Raw genomic sequence first — 25410 nt, forward strand, 5'->3', positions numbered from 1 at the left:
CGCCGGTGGAGATCAGCACTTGGCGTCGGGACAGAGACCAGATTGAGAGAGAAGGTTAGGAGGAAGCAGGGAACCCGGGAAGGGAGGCAGGCGAGATTTCGAAGGCACCTGCAGGGCTCTGAGTCAAGGGCTGTCAGTCACTTGGGCTCAGGCTGCTCGGCTCCTGAACAGCCCAGCCCTTTCCCGGGGCCGGGACAGGGGATTGCTACATGCCAGCTTACCTGGGGAAAAACCAGAGCCTCACTTTGGTCCCTTCCGGTAATTGACACGACAGGGCGCCCTGAAGGGGGAGGGGAGAGCTCCCTCCATAAATGGTCCCACCCCTGGGCAAGGTGGCTCACTCAGGCAGGTAGCGACTGGGGAGTGTGCACCTGCCACCAGTCGAGCTAAGCCAGACTGCGAGACGAGGCGGAGCAAGCTGAGGGAGTGAGTCAACCATGGACAAGTTGAAGTGCCCGAACTTCTTCAAGTGCAGAGGGAAGGAGGTAGGGGTCTGGAAACTGTGGGAAGGGTGGGGGGCCTGGGAAGGGAACACTTCAGGGGAGGCCGTCTCAGGTTTTGCCTTCTGTGGCTGTTCCCGGTTCTCCACCTTTCTCTTCAGTTGCCTTCAAGTGTGCCTGAGATATCCCTATAGGGTAGAGGGAAAAGGGACCAACTCTTACCGAGGTAACCAGAAGACTTAGGATCAGTCATCTCAACCTCTGCCTTGGGTATGCCCACACAATCCTGGTTTTTGTCCCTCACCAGACTGTGTCCCTATGCTGGAGGGAAATGAGAAAATGCATTGTCCTTATTTGACCCGAGGAAACATCCATACCCCAGAGCAGCTAACAGGTTGGGAGGGAACCCCTTCCCTCTGAGGTGGAGAGAGAGCTACTCCACCTGGTGGGACAGGGGAATTTGTCTCTGAATATTATTCTGTGGCTTCCAGCCAGGGATAGGGAGAGAAGTTAAATTTACCTTAACTCGGTACATCCCAAACTATCAGCCTATAGGAAAAGGAGTCTATAAATCTTTGTTTTAGTAGAAGCTATATTGGTGCCTTTTTCTCAAAGATCTCCTGCAAGCTCAAGAGTGTTGATTTTACCTAATTCATTTTTAAGACTTCTTTATCTGAAGCCTTATTTGTCCACCTTCGTTTGTCCTTCATGCTGGGTACCACATGTAACCATCCAAAATTTGGATGATCTCACCCAAAGAAGTAGTAATTATAGCCACCTAAAGAGGTTTTCAGTTTTGGTTTTGTTTTGTTTTGTTTTGTTTTTCATTTCAAGGGGTAAATGTTGTAAAGTAAAAACAGCCATTAGCAGAAATCTCCTCGACCTTTGAAAAGTGTTTCTCTCAGCTAAGGCTTTTGGGTTCATTCTCCCCCCGCACCCCCCCATCTATGTTTGTGCACACCCACATGTGTGTGTAAAATTACACTTCTGTGGATTTTTAATAGCAGACAGACCAACTCTTGATATTTTCTCCTTCCTAGAAAGTGACGGCTTCATCTGAGAATTTCCATGTTGGTGAAAATGATGAGAATCAGGACCGTGGTAACTGGTCCAAAAAATCGGATTATCTTCTATCTATGGTTGGATATGCAGTGGGATTGGGGAATGTGTGGAGATTCCCCTATTTGACCTACAACAATGGCGGAGGTATTCCCCACCCCCAATTTCTTTCCCTTCCAGTTAAAATGATGTGCTGTGTGACTTCTGAGGTTGTTTAAGAACTGAGGGAAGGTGCATGACAGTTTGGGTCATTAGACTGTGAGTTGCTAGGTCAAGTTAGGAAGCCAGCTTTGCAAAAATCCTCAGGCATGAACTTGATAAAAGTTGTACATTTAACACTTCTGCATCTCTGGTTTAGGATCCAATGTAGTCTTCCATTATGACTTGCTTTTCTTCATTTATACATGTTCCTGTGATAATCTTTTCAGACTCAAGTTGTGTTTGGCTTAATTTAAGACTGAATCTAAGCAAGAGGCTAGGGATTTTCATTCTAATATGAAGCTCAAGTACACCGGAGGTTTAAGTAGAGTAAGGCATTGCATTTTGGAAATACAAATGTGGAAGAAGCTGATAAAAAAGTAAAGGTTTAGTATTTTAAGCTGCAGTGTTCAGTTACATGTATTCCAAATTGGATTGACCATGTACGTAAAGGATCCTTCTAGAATGTGCAACAGACTTTAGTTCAAGACGAGGTGTTTAATTTCTGCAAAATGATACTGTTTATACCTCAGAGATCATTAAGGAAGACTCAATTAGAAAAAAAAAATAACTCTGAGGTGACACACAAAGGGAAACAAAATGAATTGCCCAATTCTCTAGTAGTGTCGAAACAACTTTTCACTTACACCATATTTTATTTACTCGTAATTACAGGTTCTATTAGAAGTGTAGAGGTGACATGCCCTTAGATTTCATAATTGGGAACCAGTGAAACTGTGTCACTATAATTATTTTCCTTGGTATAATAGGATTTTCTGTGGTGATGTTTCAATCTTGTAGTCCTTGTTAATTGGTTGCCTTAGAACATTCATATTGGCCTGTGGAGACTTAAGAGAGAAGCTCTGTTTATCAAACACTTTAAGTGTTGGTGGCAATAAATTCCCCTCTCTGGAGCCTACATCGTTTAGTCATGGGTTGGGTCTAAGTTTGAACTGGAAAAATGAGTTAGGAATCCTAGGCCTGTAGGTGTCTAAGTCCTAAGGTCTCCTGTAGTGAAGAGCATTCAGACTCCTTTCCAGCCTCTAGTATTCAGGTTCAGAAAAACCACAGGTTCAGAAATTTCCTGTGACTTGTCATCATACATCAGCCCAGTGGTGGCCATAAACTTCCGGTAACTATATTAAACTAGGTTTAATAGAGAAATTGAAATGTAGCCCCCCTTCCCCAAATGCCATTATTTATTGTATGCTATTATCTCTCTCACGTTTTCCTCTAAAAATTAATATCTCACATCAATTCTCAGTTTTTTTTAAAGATCATATCGTTTGGGCAATGCGTAATCTAGGCTCTTTTGATCGCTTCTTTCTCTGCTGTCCAAATGGAGGAGAGGAACATGAAATTCAGATTTGCCACATGTCAATAGATCAGATTTTTAAATATGCTTAGGTTTGGAAAACTATGGGTAAAATCTGGCATCGTTTTTATCCATAGATTCTTTTATTAGTTTATGAAAGAGATGCATCATACAACCACAGGGTCTAAGACAGCAATATCAACAATTTGGGAACAGGGTATTGTATTAGCAGTTTACCAATTATGGCTGATAATAAAAACAATAATATAATGGGTAAAAAGCTATATATACCACTTAGGAAAATAATCCTTTTTTTTTTTTTTAAATACACACACACACACACACAACTATTTATAATGGGCTTGTAACATTTCCCTTACTGTTGTAGACAGGGATAGTCTGTATTACTTTTCTTCATATTTATCATTGCTGAGACTAAAACTTGTATTAGTCATAGCAATGACGGTATGTACATTGCAACATCTATAAAGACATATTTGTCTTTATGTTCTAGTGATTAGGGATTTGTACATAACAAGTATTTTATTGTCTCATTATTTTTAATGGAATATATTTTGAGGGTTGGGAAAAATGTAATTCCCAGGTATGATGTTATGATATCATAATATGAAAAATACATGAGGACAACAAGTGCCACGTAGGTCGATGACATATATGTAATGCAAAAGCCCATTTTTAACGTATTGATCCCATTTTCTTATTAAACTTTGTTAAGACTTGTCGAGTACTTGATCAATAAGTTTAATATTCTGTCCCTGCTTCTACTTACAGTCTGGCCAAAGTTTGAATGAGCAATTTATTATATCTCAAAAGTGGGTGGAAGAAAAAGTTAAGTAATAAAATTTTAAAAACATCAAAAAGGGATCTGGATAATCTAACTTCAGGAGCATTGGTCCTTGCTTTTAAAACAAAAGTTAACTTTTTGAGAGAGAGAAAGAGAGAGAGAGAGCAAGTGTGCACGTGCTGATGCGGTGGAGGGGCAGAGGGAGAGAGAGTGAGAGAATCGCGAGCAGACTCCGCGTGGAGGGTGGATACCGACGCTGATCCCACGACCCCGAGATCATGACCTGAGCCGAAATCAAGAGTCAGACAGCTAACCAACTGAGCCACCCAGGCGTCCCAGAAAGTTAACTTTGAATCCATCTCCAAACTTCAGAATCTTTTAACAAAGCCAGGAAAATTCTTACTAACATTGAGGAAAGACCCTTATGACTATTTGGGGAAGAATCCACTTAGCCGCAGCAATAACTTTCGCTCTGAATCATCACATTAAGCATTTGCACCCAAAGTCTTACAAAAACAGACTATTATTTGGAGAGGAGAAAGGAGGGAAACAAACTTTGAATACATACTCTGTGCCTGCCATTTTGCCAAGTGTTTTCACAGAGGTTCTAGAGCTGAACCCTTACCACAGACTGAAAAGCTGGCTTCGCTCTCCCCATTTAGGAGGAACCCAAGGTCCAGAGAGGTTAGGTAAATTGCCCCAGGTCACATAACTAGTAAATGGTGGAGTCAGGATAGAAACCTAGGTGTATCTGACTCCAAAGTCTGTGATCATTCACCGCCTATGGATTCCTTTTTTACAGGCTATTGTTTTTAATAACCACAGCAACCTCTTTAGGTAATACTAGAATCTCATTTCACAGATGAGGAAACCAAGGTTTCGAGAAGCAACTACTTTCTCACAGAAACTAGTAAATCTGGGGCCTAAACCTAGGCCTCTGACTCCACTATATTAGAATGCTTTCAAAACGTTAGGCTGGTTTATCAACGTGCTGTCGACGTTTGGGGACCTAATAGCCCTTTGGTTCTGTTTCGCATTTTCTAGGTGCCTTCTTGATACCTTATGCAATCATGCTGGCCCTGGCTGGTTTACCTCTGTTCTTCCTGGAGTGTTCATTGGGACAATTTGCTAGCTTAGGTCCAGTTTCAGTTTGGAGGATTCTCCCATTATTTCAAGGTTGGTATTCAAATGTTTTTCTTATTGTGCCTATCGGTCTCTCGGTGTCTATAACTGTCCTCACTGGGGGGTGGGAAAATGTTTCGTATTTGGACCTGGTAAAGGCAAAGTAGCAGATGTTGTTTCTCTGAATGTTTGCTGGAGAAATGAAAGACCAAATGCTAATCTGTATTTCTGTTTCTCTCGGGCTGAAGATACAGAAGGTGTCAGGAAGGATACCAGAGGGGGTTGTAAGGGTGTCGCTACTGTCCTACATTCACCTTTTACAGTCCCGGGGCACACAGTTACAGTCCAGTTGTGTGTTCACTTTGTGGCTCTGGCTTTTTTTCCTCCTTCATGTGCCGTCTTTTGTCTTCTTTTGTGTATCTTTTTTGTGTATCTTTTTTGTCTTGCTTTTGTGTATCTTTTAAAATGCCTCATTCAGAAAAGTTAAAGGGCAGGTCACCCTGTTTTCTGGGCTATTCCCTAATAGAAGAGGACCCTGGCGAAGTTTTTCAAAGTGCCTCAATTGTTATCAAACATCAAACAGCCTTCCTGTCTGAAGATTAGATATCATTTTGGTGTGAGCTAGTGGCCGCCAACTATTTGCAAAGTCTTCAACACAGCATCAAAAATAAATTGAGAGTGAGGCGAATAGAACATTGTGCGGGAATATTAAAGAAGTCACCTCAAAAGTGAGCCTTGAGCACACGGGTTGTACTCAGTATGCTGAACTGCATCTTGAAACCGCAACATTCAAGAAACTTCGCAAATTTAAATTCAGATTGTTACTGAATTATTGACTTTTCTTTACACGTGCTTGTAGAAATCTTGTACATTAACTCCGAGCCTTTGTCTTCTGCTTGCCACAATATTGGTTTATAGAGGAAGATGTAATTAGTGGTCAGTGGGTCAATAGGATACAAGCTTTGCATAGTGTTTGCTTGTTTTTAAGAACAGGACCCAGTCTGACGAGAACTTTCAGACATAACGAGAGAGTAATGGCCATGGGCGATTACTTGAACTTGATGGATCCCTACAGGTCTTCTGCCCTTGATCTTAGTACCATTTTCTAGTTAATTAAAAAAATGGTTTCAGAAAGCCAGTCATCAAAATAATTTTAAATTTGGGAAAAAACTATTTAGACAATGGTCCTTCCTCCCCACTCCCCTACCCCCCGCCGAAAAAAAGAAAAGACGCTGCTTGAACCTGCTTTCTCATTTTCAAATAGATTTTGTGGAAATTGAGATGCAGCTTTTTTATGAATTAGCAAAATAAATTGCACTTGTTTGTTTTTTATTTCAATTGTTCTCTTTTCCAGGTGTGGGAATTACAATGGTCCTGATATCCATTTTTGTGACAATCTATTACAATGTCATAATTGCCTATAGTCTTTACTACATGTTTGCTTCTTTCCAAAGTGAACTACCATGGAAAAATTGCTCATATTGGGCAGACGAGAACTGTAGCAGGTCGCCTATAGGTAAACGTCATTTATTTATCTAAACATGTTGTGCACAGAGAATCATTCTATCTTTTCAAGGGTTACATGATTTTCCAACCAATTTAGGGGCAATTTAAAGTGAGCCACAGGTGGGGTGCCTGACTGGCTCAGTCGGTCGGGAGAGCATGCAACTCTTGATCTCGGGGTTGTGAGTTAGAGCCACATGTTGGGTGTAGAGATTACTTAAAAATCAAAGCTTAAAGTGAGCCGTGGGTTATTGATGAAAGCAGGATAAAGCATGCATAACTTTGAAAATCGATTAATGCAATATGTTATTTCTGAGGGCCACTGGTAAAGCCAAGCCATTCTTAAGAGTAGTCAGGAGAGGAGGAAGAAAGTGGGAACGTGGTAGAGATAAGCGCTATCCATGATAGTGCTATTGTGTTTCAGGAGCCCCCGAGTGTCATCCACATCTTAAATGGCTGATCTTTGGAATTACATAGTATTGATATTGTAGACCGTTACCACTGGGATTGCCTATGTATACCAGAGAATAAACTAATAAAGTTTTAAGGCTTCTTAGGAATTTAAAGGTGTCATTTATCTACAGAGGTTAAATAAGTCCACATACTAAAAATTCCTTAGAGCACTAAGTCCCGTCTGAAATGATTTTTACTTTATAGCGGTTATTACTATACATATAATCACAGTTTAAAAGGGCAGATATTTACTCATTCCAGCTTAGTAGCAGAGATTTAAGATGCTGAATGTGCATGGCTTATTCCGCTTGTAAGATTTCTCTTCTGCCCTCACCAAGTAACAATCTAAATGGCTTAATAATTTTATCATTAGAACTTTCATTCAGGAGGGGTGCCTGGGTGGCTCAGTCTGTTGAGCAGCCGACTCTTGGTTTGGGCTCGGGTCGTGATCTCAGGGTCCTGGGATCCAGCCCTGCATCAGACTCCACACTCAGTGAGGGGTCTGCTTCTCTCTCTCTCTTCCACGCTGCCCCTCCACTCACACACTCTCTCTTTCTCTAAAATGATAAATAAACCTTTAAATGAACACTTTTTTCCCCAAAAAAGTACTTGTCTAAAACTAAGTATGTGTCTGTGTTTGTATTTTTTTTATAATATTTAGTTACTCATTGTAATGTCAGTACAATTCTGGGGGAGATCATCCAAGTGAATAAAAGCTGGGCAGACATCAACAATTTAAACTGCATCAATGGAAGTGAAATTTATCAGCCAGGACAGCTTCCCAGTGAACAATATTGGAAGTAAGTATGCTAGATGATCTACTTCTTAAACAGGTGTTGTTTAAAAGTTTTTGGAAATAACAATGAAATATGGATCAGCTCGTTCCTTACCTCATATAAGTAGAAAAAAAGGGGAATCAGAGCAAACTACACTTGATAGGACTCAAATGCTTACCTAGCCTGCGTGGGTAGTGGTAACTTGCAAGATCAGCTTCTAGTCAACCAATTGTCATTTATAAATTGTTTATCAAATGAGTGCAGTACTGTCAGAAATGATTTGTTCGGTGCTTATCATGCATAAGTTAGGGCATTGCTCTGAAGAAAAGAATACTCAAATTTTAGAATATAATGAGCAAATTCGAATAATAAACTGTTCGGTGATGAGTAATATTGGGGGCAAAATTGTTATTTAAAGCTGCAATCTGGGGCACCTGGGTGGCTCAGTGGTTAAGCCTCTGCCTTTGGCTCAGGTCATAATCTCAGGGTCCTGGGATCAAGTCCCGCATTGGGCTCTCTTTTCAGCAGCGAGCCTGCTTTCCCCCTCTCTCTCTGCCTGCCTCTCTGCCTACTTGTGATCTCTCTCCCTCTGTCAAATAAAATCTTTTAAAAAAAGAAAAAAATAAAGCTGCAATTCTTCATTATCCATTTTGTTTATAATTGTCATTATATGAAAAAGTGGACATTCGGGCTTATATTTATTTGCATTAACATCAGTTGATTACTCTCTACTCTCCTGACTTATACCTATCTCTTACTCTTACCAAACTACCTTGATTATTGCTATAATGAGCCCTTCCTCATCTAAATGTTCATGCTCTGTGGGACCGTTTTAAAATTTGGATTTTAAAATATTTTATTTATTTGACAGAGATCACAAGTAGACAGAGACGCAGGCAGAGAGAGAGGAGGAAGCCAGCTCCCTGCGGAGCAGAGAGCCCGATGCAGGGCTCGATCCCAGGACCCTGGGATCATGACCTGAGCTGAAGGCAGAGGCTTTAACCCAGTGAGCCACCCAGGCACCCCTAAAATTTGGATTTTAAAATGTTCCCAAACATCAAGCTAAGAACTGAAATCCTAGATTCATGCACGTTCCTAATAGAAATCATTGATTTTTACAGACAGCCTTTGAAAAAGGTATAAAATTGGGATCATTTAGGTTTGATGCTAACTACAAGAATGATGAGTGATTTAATTTTAGACATTTTCTTTATCTTTTTACCTTGAGAAAAATACTGTAACAAATAAACGAAATAATCTGATGTAAGGTTATTATTTTATTTTTACATAAAAGAGCTTTGAAATACTAGGGGGTGAATCATAGCTAAAGGAATTAATAGATCTTTTATTCTAGGGTTTGGAATTTGGGATTGGCTACAGTTAACCCTAAAGTTCAGAGCCTAGCTTTTCATTGAACTGCTTTCACCCCTCTTACAATAGCATCAATAAAAGGCTCACATGGGGGGCACCTGGGTGGCTCAGTCAGTTAAGTGACTGTTTTGGGCTCAGGTCATGATGCTGGAGTCCCAGGATTGAACCCTGCGTCGGGCTCCCTGCTCAGTGGGGAGTCCGCTTCTCCCTCTGACCCCTCCCCGTTCTTGTGCTCTCTCTCTCACCCTTTCTCTCTCTCAAATAAATAAATAAAATCTTTAAAAAAATAAAAGGTTCACATGAAATTGATGTATTAATAAGATAGAATACTCCTGAAACATCTCCTGATAGATATTACAAACTTCAATGTATGGAGACAAGCGATTCTGTGTTCATAAAAAGGGCTTGTGTGTTTTCAGTAAGGTGGCGCTCCGGCGGTCAAGTGGAATGGATGAGACTGGAGAAATTGTGTGGTATTTAGCACTTTGTCTTCTTCTGGCTTGGCTCATAGTTGGAGCCGCGCTATTTAAAGGAATCAAGTCTTCTGGCAAGGTAATTTGGAAAACACATTAGGTAGTGATGTAGGTCTTTTCCAATTTCATTGCAGTTCAATGTCAAGCATAATCAAATGCATGTTTTTTTCTATAATGGGAACATTTGAATGTGTGAAAAGCTTTCTAAGTAGGCAGCCTAGCTGTAAGAAAATACATAAGATCTCTGCTCCTGGTAGAAACACAACAAAACAAGCAAAAACTTGTACCAGGATCATGCAATTATAGCTGACCCTTGCACAATGTGGGGGTGAGGGGTGCCAACCCCCCTGCAGCTGAAAATCCAGCTATAACTTTTGACTCCCCCACAATGACCAGAAGCCTTTCTGATAACCTAAAGTCAATTAACACCTATTTTAGTATGTTTATATAATCATCTGCCTTATTCTTATAAGAACGTAAGCTAGAGAAAAGGCAATGTTATGAAGAAAATCATAGAACATGCATTTACAGTACGTATTTACTGAAAAAAAAATCCTCATCTATGTGGACCCACACAGTTCAAGCCTGTGTTATTCAGGAGTCAGCTGTACTTACAGAAGTTGGACCCCATTAGCTAATATAGCATTCAGAGGCTCGAGTGTCTATTATAAAATTGTGTCACCTATTATATAAATAAGCATCTTGGATGGAATTATACATTGCAGTGTTTGGTTTGGCAAGTCTAGATTCTCGTTATACAGGGTTAGTGTCAGGATTCCTTCAATGAGAGAGAGGAAGAAAAAAAAAATCAAATATGCATTCTCTTTAAGCTGTCCAGAATTGACTCAGAACCCTCTTTTCAGTGAAAAGTCCTCTTCTGAAAAACCTGTTTCCCCCTTTATTGCTTTATTTTTTGAACTTTCCTGAGAGCATCATGGCAATTTCAGGGAACAACATGAAATTTTCTCCAAGAACAGTTGTACGGTACCCAGAAAAGTGAATATTTATGTGTAACTACTAGACTGAAATCTCCTTAAAGGCGAAAGGCCGGAGTAACTGTGGCTACTATCTTTGTATTCTGGATATAATATCTAGTGCATTCAGTTAATGCTAAATTATGGAGACACTCTGTTTAGATCAGAGAAATACAGTGGGCCTCACAAAGTCAGTGGAAACTTTCCAAAATAATGTTTCAGTTGCACATTTTTGAAACCTGTGGTTCCTTTTTGACGTTAATATTGAAATAATCCATTAAAGGCCATTTGCCTAGACGATTAATTTTTATTGGTCTCTGGATGACTTTAAATTGTCTCCTTGGGCATATTATCAAACATAGGACATCTATGGATCAAAGAAATTGTCCACATTAATGAAAAGCCAGCCTCAAGGGCAATCTGCTCATCTGGAACCCTGTGTTATCCAGGATCCAAGTACACTGCAATGTGTGTTATCAAACTCTCTTAATGGTAGCTCTAAGGATAATAGTATCAAGTGTTCGATATTCACTTTAATCAACTTTCATGGGATTTGGACATCTACTAGGAGATTATGTTCCTCCTCCTTGGGGACTGAATATATACTAACTATCACAGGTATAAAATCATTTCCCTTCCCACCTCAATGCAGTAATTTACCAAGAAGTGATATTCAGTCCCTTCAGACATTTATAAAGACACATTTAGGAAAGCACTCTACCTCAATTCCGGGTTACCACGGCTGATGTAGTGTGTATTTATAACGCGAACTCAGGAAATATTGCTTCATATGTCAGGGTGTTTTGAAAAGGAATCATCAGAGTGGGGAGAAGAGAAAGAGAAAATGATGCCAGTTCGGGTAATGGTATCACCAGGTTTATTGAGAACCTACGAAATCTTTAATACTTTATTCTACTAATGTTAACTGGTTAATGACTTTGTTCATATACAATTATATAATGGGCCTTACAAGTGTAACTTACTCACCTCTGGTTGTTTTTCTTGGTAGGTGGTATATTTCACAGCCATTTTCCCCTATGTAGTCCTGCTCATCCTTCTAATCCGGGGGGCGACTCTGGAGGGTGCGTCGAAGGGCATTTCTTACTATATTGGAGCACAGTCAAATTTTACAAAACTTAGGGAAGCCGAGGTAAGACTTCATTTGGATTTCAAATGATCTGAGGAGGCAAACCTTAAAATCCAACACTGAAAATCTTTGATTGCATATGAGTGTCATCATGTTGTGGTTGGTAAAAGAATAATGCAGTTAAATGTATTAGTGTTTCTGTCCACAGGAAGTCCGGTGGAGCCATTTAACATGACACTAGTGCTTTCCTTTTAGAAGTGAGATAATCATTTTTAACAGTAAGGTTTTAAAAGTCATATTATTCATATAACTGATTCTATTTGACCAAAAGCATTTGCGGCGTGTTAATCTGACAAAGCACCTTTCATGTTGGGACACCGACCTACAAGTTGATGACTAGTATGGTGAGACTTCTTGGATAAACTCAGAGATCTCAAGATTATAGGTGAAAGCCTAATGGTCTAAGACATATTTTCATTGTCTTCCACAATTAATATCCCCAAGTTAAGACCAAAGTGTCCTTAATGGGTTAGGAAGTTAAACCACAACTTTGAAATGAATGAAGCATTCCATAAATGAAACTGTTACTTGCCGTGAATATGAATTGGGTAACCCTCTTTTAATTTTAGTCAATTGCCAGATAATGGCTGTGTGTATGAGTTACGTAAAATCTTTTACACTTTTGACTGCAGAGACCATATAGATTAAGTGTACTCTATATAGGATGGTTCTATTCGCACAGCCCAAGAATGGTTTCACTTTGTCAGTAATCACATCACGTTCTTGGCACACATTAAGCTTCTGGCCAACTAAAACACCAGGTCTTATGCTGAAGTCAAGGAACACTATGTTACTATTATTTTCCTAACTAGCAGTGCTATCCAAAATGGATATTGATTCTTTGAGGAACTGGTGCTAATTTCCAGCAATTTGCCTTTATCTAAATACTTACAATCTGGATATTTATTTTTTTTTAAGATTTTATTTATTTAGAGAGAGATCATGCAGGGGAAGGAGTGGAGTGAGAGAGAGAATCTCAAGCTGACTCCACATTCAGCATGAAGCCTGACCCTGGGCTCGATCTCATGACCCTGAGATCATGACCTGAGCCAAAATCAAGAGTCCAAGGCTTAATCTACTGAGCCACCCAGGCACCCCAGAATCTGGATATTTAATTATTTGTTGTAGAATTTTTCTGGTAATCAGTTTTTAGTCATGGCAATCCATCCTTTACTTTTTTGAAAACTTTTTTCAAAAAATTGGTTTCCTATACCCAAATAATTTTCACTCAGTAATTAACCACAACAGCCTTAAATTATTTTAGAACTATGAACTTTTATTATCTTAGTCTTGGAGATTAATGTAGTTTGATGTGTCCACAGGCCATTTGTTTATTTCTTCATTTATCTTGGGCCTCACATCTTTTAACCTTGTTTGTTAATATCCTCCCAACTCGAAGACCATTTTCCATGATGAATAAGAAACAAATAAAATGGAAGCTGGGATTCATCATCTTCTCTCTGTTAGGTTGTTAAACAAGATAAAATATTAATTAATGCACTTACAAAATGGCATACTGTTATATAAATATGAGCACACAGTGATTTCAATTATTGCTGTTATATTATGCCCTACTATTATTAATGCAACATTTTCCCCAGAAGTGGACCCTCCATTTTCTTTAAACTTCTTAACTTTGGGCACAGGTGAAATGCCCCTTATGTGACTATTCCAAGCCTCGGATCACCTGAGCTTTATAGTTCCTGAAAATTTTATATGATTATTTTAAATTGGTCTGTTTCAATGTCTCTGTATTACTTTTAAAATATCAGACCTAAACCTAAAGTTCCCTTGGAAACATACAATTTAATCCTCCCTCCTCTTCACCCTGATACAAACAGTACTTCCGCATTCCTTCTTTGGGTTTGCTGGTAATGAGAATTTTTTCCTAGATCTTTTTAAATTTCTCACAATCCATATTCTGAGCATGGGATCATAAATATATACTCTTTCCTTTTCTTTGAATATCTGAACTTTGTTGCAATCTTTAGGAGAGCAGAGAACCATACAAATTTATAGCAAGAAGTGTCTTCTGGTCTTCAGTGATTATTTTACTAATGCCTTCATTTTACAGTGATGACATTGACACCCAGAAAGATTCACGTGTAGTTAAGTTTACACAGCCAGTTTGTGCATCTCGAATTAAGATTTTCTAATCTCTAAATTAGTAATTTTGTATATAGCTATGAGATTGATAGATATGGAGATTAGAACTATGTTTGGAGTTTTGCTTCACTTTATTTGCCACCTAGGTACACATCTTGGTCTGCAGCAGCATTTTGATAGAACCCAGACCTGCTACATCAATTTCCAGCTCCCCCTAACTCACATATGAATACAAAATGGATCAAGTAAAAACAGCTGAGAGATCAACATAAGCATGTTGTTCATCTCTTAATATGTTCCTAAGAAATAAGAGCATTTTCTTTGTAATGATTTTGTTATAAGTGAAATTACATCTATCTATCTCTTCTTCCTGTCCATCTGTCCATCCATCCATCCACTTTGCTTTCTACTGGCTGCCTGCCAGTATAAAGCAATTATAATGTAATAATAATCGAATATCAAGCTGTATTCTGAAGACCTAGTAAATTTTACTATCACAACTTATATTTCTATTGAAATTGGAAATAGATTACATATCTTTCCAGGGGGAAATTATAGCTTTTAATTTCCATAAAAGAAATTGAGTATCAATTTATGATCATTTTCCATAATAATAGCTACCATTGAGCATGCTAATTGCTTTACATATGCTATCTTATTCAATTCTCACATCATTCTTAGTACACTTAGATCATCACCATCATCATCTTCATCATCTCCATTTCACAGAAGAACAAACAGGCTTAAAAATGTTAGATAAATTGAAATCAAGGAGAGTAAGTCATTCTTTTTGACTCCAGAGTTAGAGCTCTTTGTCGCCATGTTATATTGCCTGCTTTTCACTGAGCAGTCCTGTTTTTCAATGGACTAAAAAACAAACAAAAAAATAACACATTTGCCCAAATCTTTGGCAATCTATTTAAAATCTACACAATTAGGTTTTTTCTTTCGTATTGTTATATCTACAGAATTTCACTGTTAATATGGATTTGCTTAGATTAGTTTCTAAGATTATTGTCCTTTAGCAAAGATACAGGAGGGGTAAATTGTAAAAGGCAGACCAGTAAAAGGCTCGGATTAGATGGAATGAGTGAGAGGCCGCTTAAAGAGTTGAGGCTGGCTCTGTGAGGCTCTAATCCAACAAACGGGATGAGAGAACTAGTGATCTAAATATATTATCGTTCTTCAAAAATTACCTAGTATTGTCCTTGTTAAGAATGGATATATATTGGGATGCCTGGGTGGCTCAGTCGGTTAAGCGGCTGCCTTCGGCTCAGGTCATGATCCCAGCGTCCTGGGATCGAGTCCCACATCGGGCTCCTTGCTCCGCAGGGAGCCTGCTTCTCCCTCTGCCTCTGTCTGCCTGTGCTCACTCTCTCTCTCTGACAAATAAGTAAAATCTTTAAAAAAAAAAAAGAATGGATATATATCTCTCATCTCTAAATTGGTATGAAGAGTCAATAGAATTTTAATCAGATTGACAGCACAGTTTTCCTTAGATCTCGAGAATGGATTGTAAAATTTATGTGAAAGAGACAAAGGAAAAAGGTGTTTCTGAAGAAGGAAGACTTGTCCTACCAGATATGAAACAATATTATAATGCTATAGGAATTAATATAATGTGGTGTTAGCGTATAGACTTATAGGCCAGTGGAACAGTAGTCTCAGAAATAGATTCACGAACATTTGGAACTTGCTATGTGGCAGAGGTGGCAATGCAGATCAATGGAGAATTGATGGACTATCTACTTCAGATAACTGACATCCAAGTGATGTAACTGGTAGTATCAATTATCCTTAGACAACTGATACTCCATTTAGAAAAGAAAATGAATTGGGCTTTCCACTTTAATAATGTACTGTATCAATTTTTCAGGTTAATTGAAGATAATATGAACAAAGCTTTAAATCTTTTAGAAGAAAATGTAGGACAGTATCTACGATCTTTGGCTAAAGGTGTCTTTTTAAGTCAGAGAAATCAAGGAAGGACAATACATTAAGGCAAAGATGGGCACCTTTAGTTACATCAAAACAACGATAAACTCTTTGGCTCATCAGAGGTCACAATGTTAAGAGGCAAAAAGAGTAAGCCACAAATTAGGAGGAAAAATAACATATATAACAGACAAAGGATTAGAAACCAACATAAGTAAAGAATTTCTAGAGATCAAAGAAGACAAATAACCCAAACAAAAAATTAGCAGAAGACGTGAGCAGGAACTTTACAAAGAAAAAAAAAAAAGCCTGTGGAATATAAAGACATAAAAACATACTAAACCTTATAAGTAATTAGGGTAAAGAAAACTCTCATTTGACAGCCACCAGATTGGAGAATATTAAAAATTCTGACCAATATTGGCAAGAACGTGAAGGAATAGGAGCTCTCACACCTAGCAGGTGAGAGTCCAAAGCAGTAGAATAATGTGGCAATATTTCATGAAAGAGATGTGTATACTCTTCAACATCATCGCAGTTCCTCAACTCGGTATGAGGAGACACGCATGGGAATACTTACAGCTACATCATTTTTAATAGCAGAATATTGAGCCACCTCAATGTTCCTCAACAGGATAGAGGATGATCTGTGGTATATACAGTGGGGCAACACGGCAGTGAAAAAAAATGTTCAAAACTACATATATTTATCTAAACCACATGAATTTGTCTATATTTTTCTGTTTTGACACAAAATTGAAATTTCATACAGTTCAAACTGATAACGAGTAACGCTCATACAATACTGAATGAAAAGAGGCAAGGTGTATAGGTTTACATACATGAAGAAAACTTTTCTATCAACTCCAGAACATGAAAAGCTAAATACCATACTGTTTTGGGTTTACATGTTTCTAGGGTAAAAATCTAAAGGAAAAGGAGGAAATGAGAAACCCAAAAGTCAGGATAGCGGTTAGCACTGGAGGGGGAAGGGTGATCTATCTGATCAGTAGGGGGCACTGGGAGGCTTCCAAAGACTGGTAACATGTCATTTTTTAAGCTGAGCTGTGGGTTTGGTTTTTTTTGGTGCTTATTTCATTGCTATTCGTATTTATTCATTTGTATATATGAAGTCTTTTGTAGAAGTAAAAAATTTAAAGTGTATGTTTTTAAAGATGAAATTGTCTTCTCTTTTAGGTTTGGAAGGATGCTGCCACTCAAATATTTTACTCCCTTTCAGTGGCTTGGGGTGGCTTAGTTGCTCTATCATCTTATAATAAGTTCAATAACAACTGCTTCTCAGATGCTATTGTAGTTTGTTTGACAAACTGCCTCACTAGTGTGTTCGCTGGATTTGCTATTTTTTCTATATTGGGACACATGGCTCATATATCTGGAAAGGAAGTCTCTCAAGTCGTAAAATCAGGTATGTGGTGCTATACATTAATAACTTGTATTAATTCGGTGTAGCTCATTTAAGAAACACTAATATAACTTATGGCAATTTACTTAAAGCACTCAAGCAAGGTTTAGGGTGTTGCATTTTCTTTCTCATTTCCTCTTATATAATTTGATTACTTTAATGATGTAATAATTTTTAGATGGTCGGAGAAAACAGGGCTCTATTAGGAACAATTGTTTAAGAAGATAATTTTCTGAATTTTTGTGTAGTCCTTAATATGAATTGCTTTCTGTACAAGTGTCAGGCATCATGGATCCCTTTACGTGTGTTACCTTCATTTAATTTATGTATGTATGTATATATATGTGTGTGTACTCATATATCTATGACTGCATGAGAGCATATATGTGAGTGTGTGTGTATTCCCCCATGTACAAGTGCAACCTTGGGTCTGAATTTTTACAACACATCAATATCATATAGATAGAAACCCAGGTAAATTTGAATGTCCAGCTGTGTTCAGCTTTAAAGGAATCTGAATAATGAACTTCCTAACTTTAAAGACATTAGCTAGGGATGCTTAATTATCTGGCTAAGATTCTTAGGAAAAGAATTCTGATGTTCTTAGTAGTAAGAATCCCTTATTAAATTTTTTTCATGGGCAGTATCATTTGATGGCAGAATGTTAGGACTAGATAAGTTAATGTCCAACATGTCTTGCAGATTAAATCATTGGAAGTGACAGAGCCTAGGCTGAAGCTCATTCTTCTGACTCCTAGGTCAGTCCCCTGGGAGTCTGGAGAAACTTAAAATACTTAAAACAACAAAGTATCACATAATATGATTGAAAAAAGAATGAAAACACCTCTAACAATAAAGTACATGAAATAGAAAATAAGATTCAACTTCTAGTTTTGTTACATCCAATTTTGCAAGTGTCCATATACGAATTAAAATGGCACTATGGCTAGTGATTCTGGGTGAACATTTGGAGAGACAGCTGAAGACTAAAAAGGTAGTTCCGTAAGCATAGCTTTCTTGATAGTGTGATTCTCTTAAAATTTCTAGGCCTAATTTAGGTTTCTGGAGTTTAAGACAGTTGTTACTCTTTATGAGTCTCTAAAAAAATGAAATAGGTGAAACAAAATCATTGAAATAGTTAAGATTTCTTATGTGAGCAATGTACCATTTACAAAATTCATCTCACTAGCTTAATTCACATCACATGCTCACATTATCACTTCGTTGAACAATCAAGTCAAATATTTTAAAAAGTGCAAGTGAAATAGTTGCCTGAGAGTGTGTATCATGGATTGTGTCACCAAATTAAAATGTAATTTTTCTAGTATCTTATTTTGAAAATGTCCAAATGTGTGAGCTTTTTGGCAACTAATTTAAATGAAGTGTCACACATTTTTCTTAGGTTTTGATTTGGCATTCATTGCTTATCCAGAAGCTCTAGCCCAACTCCCAGGGGGGCCATTTTGGTCCATATTATTTTTCTTCATGCTTTTGACTTTGGGTCTCGATTCTCAGTTTGCATCCATTGGTAAGTAATGCCCCCGGTGTTACCATATCCCTCTTCTATTTTACTCATGTTTCCTCTACTTAAAAACATCCTTTTCTTACCCTTGTTGTCCCCATTAGCTTTTACTCTTAGAATCTGAAAACTCTGTTTAACTCGATTTTAAATACAGAAAAGTACAAAGTACTCATGCAGTAGATACCCCAAAGAAACACTTATTAATATTTTATATTTGCCTCAGGAATGAAATTGAAGTCCCCTCTGTTTCTCTCCCTAATATGATTCACTTTTCTTCCTTCCTAGAAGCAACTGTCACCATGGCTTATGTGTGTTATCCAGTCCATGTCTGTATCTGTTATATATGTATCCATAAATAACATATAAATGTCACATAAATGTGAAGTTTCATAACACACATATCATTCTGACCGTTTTTTACATGTATTGTGAATCTGTGTTGATATATACTCATATAGCTCGAGCTAGTTCGTAGTCTTTTGCCATAATGATGGGCATTTGGGTCATTTCCAATTCTGACAAATGACACATGCTACTGCAATGATTGTTTTTGCACGTGGCTCTATGTACACATAGGGATTTTCCCTATGGTACACACCTAAATGTTCCAAAACATTATTCATCAGATCAGTCTTACATAACACACTTTAATAATTGACTATGATACAGTATAAAGTCTGGCCTCTTCCAGTTGACTTTCAAAGCCTTGGAAATTTCAAGCTTGTATCTTAATCCTCTCACCCCCACATCCTTCTGTTTTCAGCCAGTACTGTTTCATGAACATATTTATTTCTTAAACCTAGAAGGCCTTTCTGTTTCCATGCCATTTATTCAAATATTCACCTTTTTTTAAAGTTCTCCAAAAATTCTTCCTTTCCCGTAACCCTCTTTCAAACTACGTCAGCCCTCAGGGGTCTGTTACCTTGTAGTTAGTACCAAAACCTTGTAAAACAGACTAAAAACAACAAAGAAAGAGAGCAGCATTTGGTTTTTATCTGAACCAACAACTGGTGACTGCCAAGAGAAAGAACCCTATGGATTTTTAAAAGCAAGGGGTAGGCACTGGGTGTGATAGTCAACTGATGAATCACTGAACTCTACCTCTGAAACTAGTTAATTGAATTTAAATAAAATAAAATTTAAAAATAAATACATAAAGCACTTCATTTAGGGGAAAACAAACAAACAAAAGGAATAGGACCCAGAGTATATTTTCAGCATATATTTGTAAATTTGATTAATAGAAGTTGAATTCTTTGATTAAAATTATTGGCAAATGAGTTGACCTATGACATGTCATTTTTTTCCCCTCCTGAAGAAACAATTACAACAACAATTCAAGATTTATTTCCCAAAGTGATGAAGAAAATGAGAGTTCCTATAACTTTGGGTTGCTGCTTGGTTTTGTTTCTCCTTGGTCTCGTCTGTGTAACTCAGGTATTACTACAGTATTTTTTCATAGACAAATCGTTAGTTGCAATGTACTTTATAATCTAAATGAGGAAAACAAAGGTTCAACAGGATGTTAGAGACAAGTCCAAGTCTGACTCAGCTCAGGGTTTTCTGAGTTTTAGCCCAGAGTTTTTCCCCATTTTAGTATAATTTCGATAGCTAAGTATACTGTGAAGAGGACAGGAGACTCAATAATGGACAATTCCCCAATTACAATAAAGTTATAGACTTTAAACACATACTGTATTTTTTGGCAACTACCACACAGCACACAGACACTGCATATCATTTTGACCAACTATTCTCAATGCTTTTTTTCCCAATGACTCAGTATAGGATGAAAGGTGCATCCTTTTTGAGATATTTAAAGCCACATTTGTGTTTACGTTTGAAAATACTCCTTTTTCACATCTTAGCACAGGTGAAACCAAGAAGCACATGTTAAGATCAAAGGAATAGATTTGATATAAAGACTTCATCAGTCATAAAAATAATTAAAAATATACTTAGATGTAATTTTTTTTTTTTTTTGGTAGGCTGGAATTTACTGGGTGCATCTGATTGACCACTTCTGTGCTGGATGGGGCATTTTGATTGCGGCTATACTGGAAATAATAGGGATCATCTGGATTTATGGTACATAGTAACTACAGAATTATCTACACATCTTATTAAAATAATTTAGTGTGATTATTTTCATTATGTTTACTAAAATCGTAAAGTAGACTACTACTGGAAAAATTGATTAGGAATAAAATGTAGTTAAAGGTGTATACTTCATTGCTATAATATAAGAAAATGTTTAGACAGAAAGATAATTTGGGGCCACAGTGATTAATGGAGGAAAACATGAGCAAGAACTGAATGCACTCTTTTTTTTTTTTTTTTTGTCTAAGGCGGGAACAGATTTATTGAAGATATAGAAATGATGATTGGAGCAAAAAGGTGGATATTCTGGCTATGGTGGAGAGCCTGCTGGTTTGTCATTACACCTCTTCTTCTGATCGTAAGTATTAATATGTCAAGAATTTGGTACTAATGATATGTATATATTTGAACATTTCTAAGATAAACTTGAATAATTCAGATTGAAGACAATAAGGCAAACTAGGATCATAAATTAATGACTTCCAACTTTTGCTTTATGACTGCAAGTTGCCTCAGTTAAAACGCCTTTGCTGTACTGTTTTTGAGGCTATAGGTTTAAACACTTACCATTTGAGAAAATGAACAGGCTCCTATAGACTTAAAGGTCTTATGTAGTTAAAAATTTTCAGTAGAATAAATAAAAATAAATCATTTGTCTGCCGTTGCCTAAAAAGTATGCTGAGTTATCTGCAATGTTCCTAACTTCTCTACTAAGGCCCAGACTCGGCCTTCAAGGCCTGTGATCTAGATATACTAATTGCAAAGAAACACTCACATTTTAATGCATTATTTTTTTCCTTATGGGAGGGATTTGCTATCTGAAATTGCTAAAAGAAACTCACCCCTGTCAACAGAGGTGATAGTTTATGTTAAATTCAACAATTGGTGCTATTTAGGAACTGAGGGAAAGAGAGACCTGGCATATAGACATGATGTCGTTAAATAACAGTTCAGGACAGTCAATAACAAAATAAACAATAAGATGGAGAATTACTGCAGTGGTAGAGGTGCGGGAGTCACAAAACTTCATAGAGGAATGTGTTTTGGTTCTCGTTGTCTCCATGCTTCAAAGCTTTTCCCAGGAAAGGACGTTAAATAATTTGATCCAGAATTTGCTTCACACTGGAAGTATTATTGTTGTTTTAGAGGGTGTTAAGTTTTATTTTTTCTCACATTTTTTAAGGTCAGTTTCAAGCAGGGAGCAGTTTGGGACTGGATATACTGAATTAAAATATTTTGGATGCTCCATATTCTAACTAAATGATTTAGACAGTGGTACTAAAGATTGTTTTCCTCTTCTGACAATTCTCCATAATAAAATAAACCCTTTATCAATTAAGAAGCTCTCACTAGACTTTTTAGCCAGCTAGTTTTTAATTGACTATATAGCTTTGACAACTGGATTTAATTTCAAATGTAAAAGTATTAAATATTAAATATACATTATCATCTATTTTGTATAAAAGGATGTGAAGTCATAGGTACTCCAGTATCCCTCATCCATTCTCTTGTAGCTATGTAAAAAAATTAAGATAACTGGGAAATACATCTAAATTACTGTAATTAAGTAGAATTAATCTATTTTAAAATTAAACTCGAATACCTATTTGATAAAAATTCTTACATTCCATTTCCTCACTTTTAGTAAAACCTAGACAGTTAAGTAATTTAGAGGAACCTACTGGGTCACTCTGGTTCTTGTTTACTTTCTTTTGTTTGCTTTACAGATTTCTAAATAATTAGTTTTAATGCTGCAACATGTCTAGTAGGTTTCTTTTATAAAGATTTTATTATTTATTTGACAGGCAGAGATCACAAGTAGGCAGAGAGGCAGGCAGAGAGGGAGGAAGGGAAGCAGGCTCCTTGCTGAGCAGAGAGCCCGATGTGGGGCTCGATCCCAGGACCCTGGGATCATGTCCTGGGCCGAAGGTAGAGGCTTTAACCCACTGAGCCACCCAGGTGCCCCACTAGTTGGTTTTTTTAAAGAGGATTTTGTTTGTTTGTTTGTTTGTTTTGGTTTTGCCTTGGCTTACGAGTTTTTTCTTGTTAAGATTCAGATTTCACTGTTTTACCCCAACACACCTTGAGTTTGTTTTTCTCTCAAAGAGAGGCTGGAAGTGAAGTGTGCTTTAGCAAATATGCACCAGTAGCGTGTGAATGTGTTTGTGTTCTGGGTGTGGAGTAAGGAGTGCTCTGTGCAGTGGGAAATAATAGAAACATCTGCTAAGCAAGGAGCAAAGCATTTTCACTAAAGGGTACTTTACGTTTTCCTTGAATTTATATGCTGGCTAGCTTATAGCTTAGAATAAAACCATACTGTTATAAGTGAAAGTTGAAAGTTCAATTGTGGAAATTGTTCAGATATTATTTTATTTTCAATCTGAAATATTTCATGGTAAAGTAGTTTATTGAAAAACATGTTGGACCAGTATTTCTATCTTTTATAAATATATGGAGGTGCTCATTTTGGAAGAATCTATTCAAAGCCAAATACAAGTTATTTAGATCAGTTCATTTAGTATTATCTTCTGGCTAGTTACTGGATTATTTTAGTTGCTTGACTATATCTCCGTTTTAATTGCTTTTGATAGACTATTTCTAAGGAATGGGATCAAATTCCTAATCATTAGTGCAATTGAAATCATTAGGGCAACAAAGTCTAACCTTTAGCATTGTCTCATCATATTTTACTTTCACAGGCAATTTTGATCTGGTCACTGGTGAAATTTCATAGGCCTGAGTATGCCAAAATTCCGTACCCTGACTGGGGAGTTGCTCTAGGCTGGTGTATGATTATTTTCTGCATTATTTGGATTCCAATTATGGCTGTCATAAAAATAATTCAAGCTGAAGGAAATATCTTTCAAGTAAGCACATTTATATTATTTATACTTTATAGAAAGCACTTATCAAAATGAAGATTACTCATATGGTAGTAATATGGGATTATGAACCTTTAGGCAACTTCTACACCTGTTACAGTCATCTGATTACCATGTGCACAGCATAGCTTTATGCCACGTATCTATTTGCATGTCTCGTACTAGACTCTAAGCTCCTTCAGGGAGAGTCTTATATTGCTTACTGCTATATCCTCAGGCACTGTGAGAGTGCTTAGCATGTAGAAGTTATATTTATACTTGTACTGAGTTGTCCCTGAAGATGGTGCAAAGCAAATGAACATTTTGCTTTATATCTGTAATCTTCAAATACATTGTCTGGTTATAATACATGACCTCATAGTGTGTTTAGACTGGAAAAATCCTGGTAAATTATTTCAAACCCAGTCTAGACCCCGAGTGATCCTTCTTGCATGGAGGTGTAGGCAGATGGAGTTGATTATGACATCTCACTAGGACAATGACGAGAATAAATTCTCAGGAGTCAAATTTTTAGATAATTTCCCAAGCCCACCCTGATCAACGGTTTGACCCTGGAGCTCCCTTTGTTGGGTTCTTTTGAAACCTCCCAAGTATACACTTGTTTAAATCCTCACCTAACCCTCCCTCTAGGGGCAGGACCGAAATGTCAGACAATTCAGTGAAAATGCGTGGATTGATTCCGTTGTTTAAAGGGGCTCACACAATTTCTCTTAAAATCATTTACATATTCAAAAATCATTTACATATTCATCAGTTATTTTGGTTTCGTAGTTAGTGTAATTCTAGTAACAGTTAAATTTGGGTATCTTTTTTAAAGTATACTCTATTAAGAATTCTGATGATCACTTTTTTTTTTTTTAACCTTTCTGTGGTTCCTATTTCATTTTGGTTAGCAAAGAAACTTAATAATATGGTTTGGTATTTGCTTGTTTACAGATTGTAACACTTATGGTCTGAAACAAGGTTTTTTTTTTCTTTTTAGCGCATTGTAAATTGCTGCAGACCAGCTTCTAACTGGGGTCCATACCTGGAACGACATCGTGGGGAGAGATATAAAGATATGGTAGATCCTAAAAAAGAGACTGACCATGAAATACCTACAGTTAGTGGCAGCAGAAAACCAGAATGAAATCTAATTTTTAAAAATATGTGGTCATACAATGTGATTATTTTAGAACAGAGGAAAATTTTATTTATTTTTATGTTAACTTAGTAGAAAAATGTATATACTATGCTCATGATAGTGTAAGCTTTTTTCCCCCATTTAAGCAGGAATGTAATATAATGTGAATCTACTAGTATTTAACAATGTGATTATTATATTTCTTTTTAGATTATCTATCTGTATAACACAGATATAGCTGTCTCTGTGTCACAGTAACACTTTTGTAAATATTACCTTATTTTTCTAACATACTGAAGACTTTATTTTGAGCCAGTTATTTAGAAAATTGTTATATTTTCTATCATACAGGTTTTAAAATACGATTTGCTTGTATTTTCTTAGTATACAATCTTTCTTTTCCATAAAGCTGGGGAAAATAAACCAGTATATTTAAAAGAAAGTGTTAAAATTGAAGGCCTCATTTAACTAGAAATGCTATATACATATATGAAAAAAAATGTATGGTATATATGAGCACTGTAGTTTAATACTTTTAATCCAAATATATCTAAAATTTTGCTGTATTTATGGGTCTCTTTTTCTATGTGAACTTAGTGGTTATTGTTCTTTACTTACAAATAGTGAAATAAGACAGAAAAATAAGAATTCTATGGCCAGTAAATGATAAATCTAGCAAATGG

At 37.0% G+C, this 25410-nt stretch overlaps 1 protein-coding gene across 1 annotated transcript; it reads left to right on the forward strand.

Moving 5' to 3' along the window:
* Positions 1-337: 337 nt before the first annotated feature.
* On the forward strand, positions 338-25410 carry SLC6A14 (solute carrier family 6 member 14). Its single transcript, XM_080795719.1, has 14 exons — positions 338-485; positions 1481-1646; positions 4862-4993; positions 6294-6455; positions 7557-7695; positions 9462-9594; positions 11499-11639; positions 16875-17103; positions 18503-18628; positions 19941-20059; positions 20611-20710; positions 20971-21080; positions 23422-23589; positions 24587-25410. The coding sequence occupies exons 1-14, from the start codon at positions 438-440 to the stop codon at positions 24731-24733; spliced, it is 1920 nt and encodes a 639-aa protein (XP_080651845.1). The 5' UTR covers positions 338-437; the 3' UTR covers positions 24734-25410.

This window comes from Martes martes (assembly GCF_963455335.1).
Source record: "Martes martes genome assembly, chromosome: X".
In the NCBI taxonomy this organism is placed as follows: domain Eukaryota; kingdom Metazoa; phylum Chordata; class Mammalia; order Carnivora; family Mustelidae; genus Martes; species Martes martes.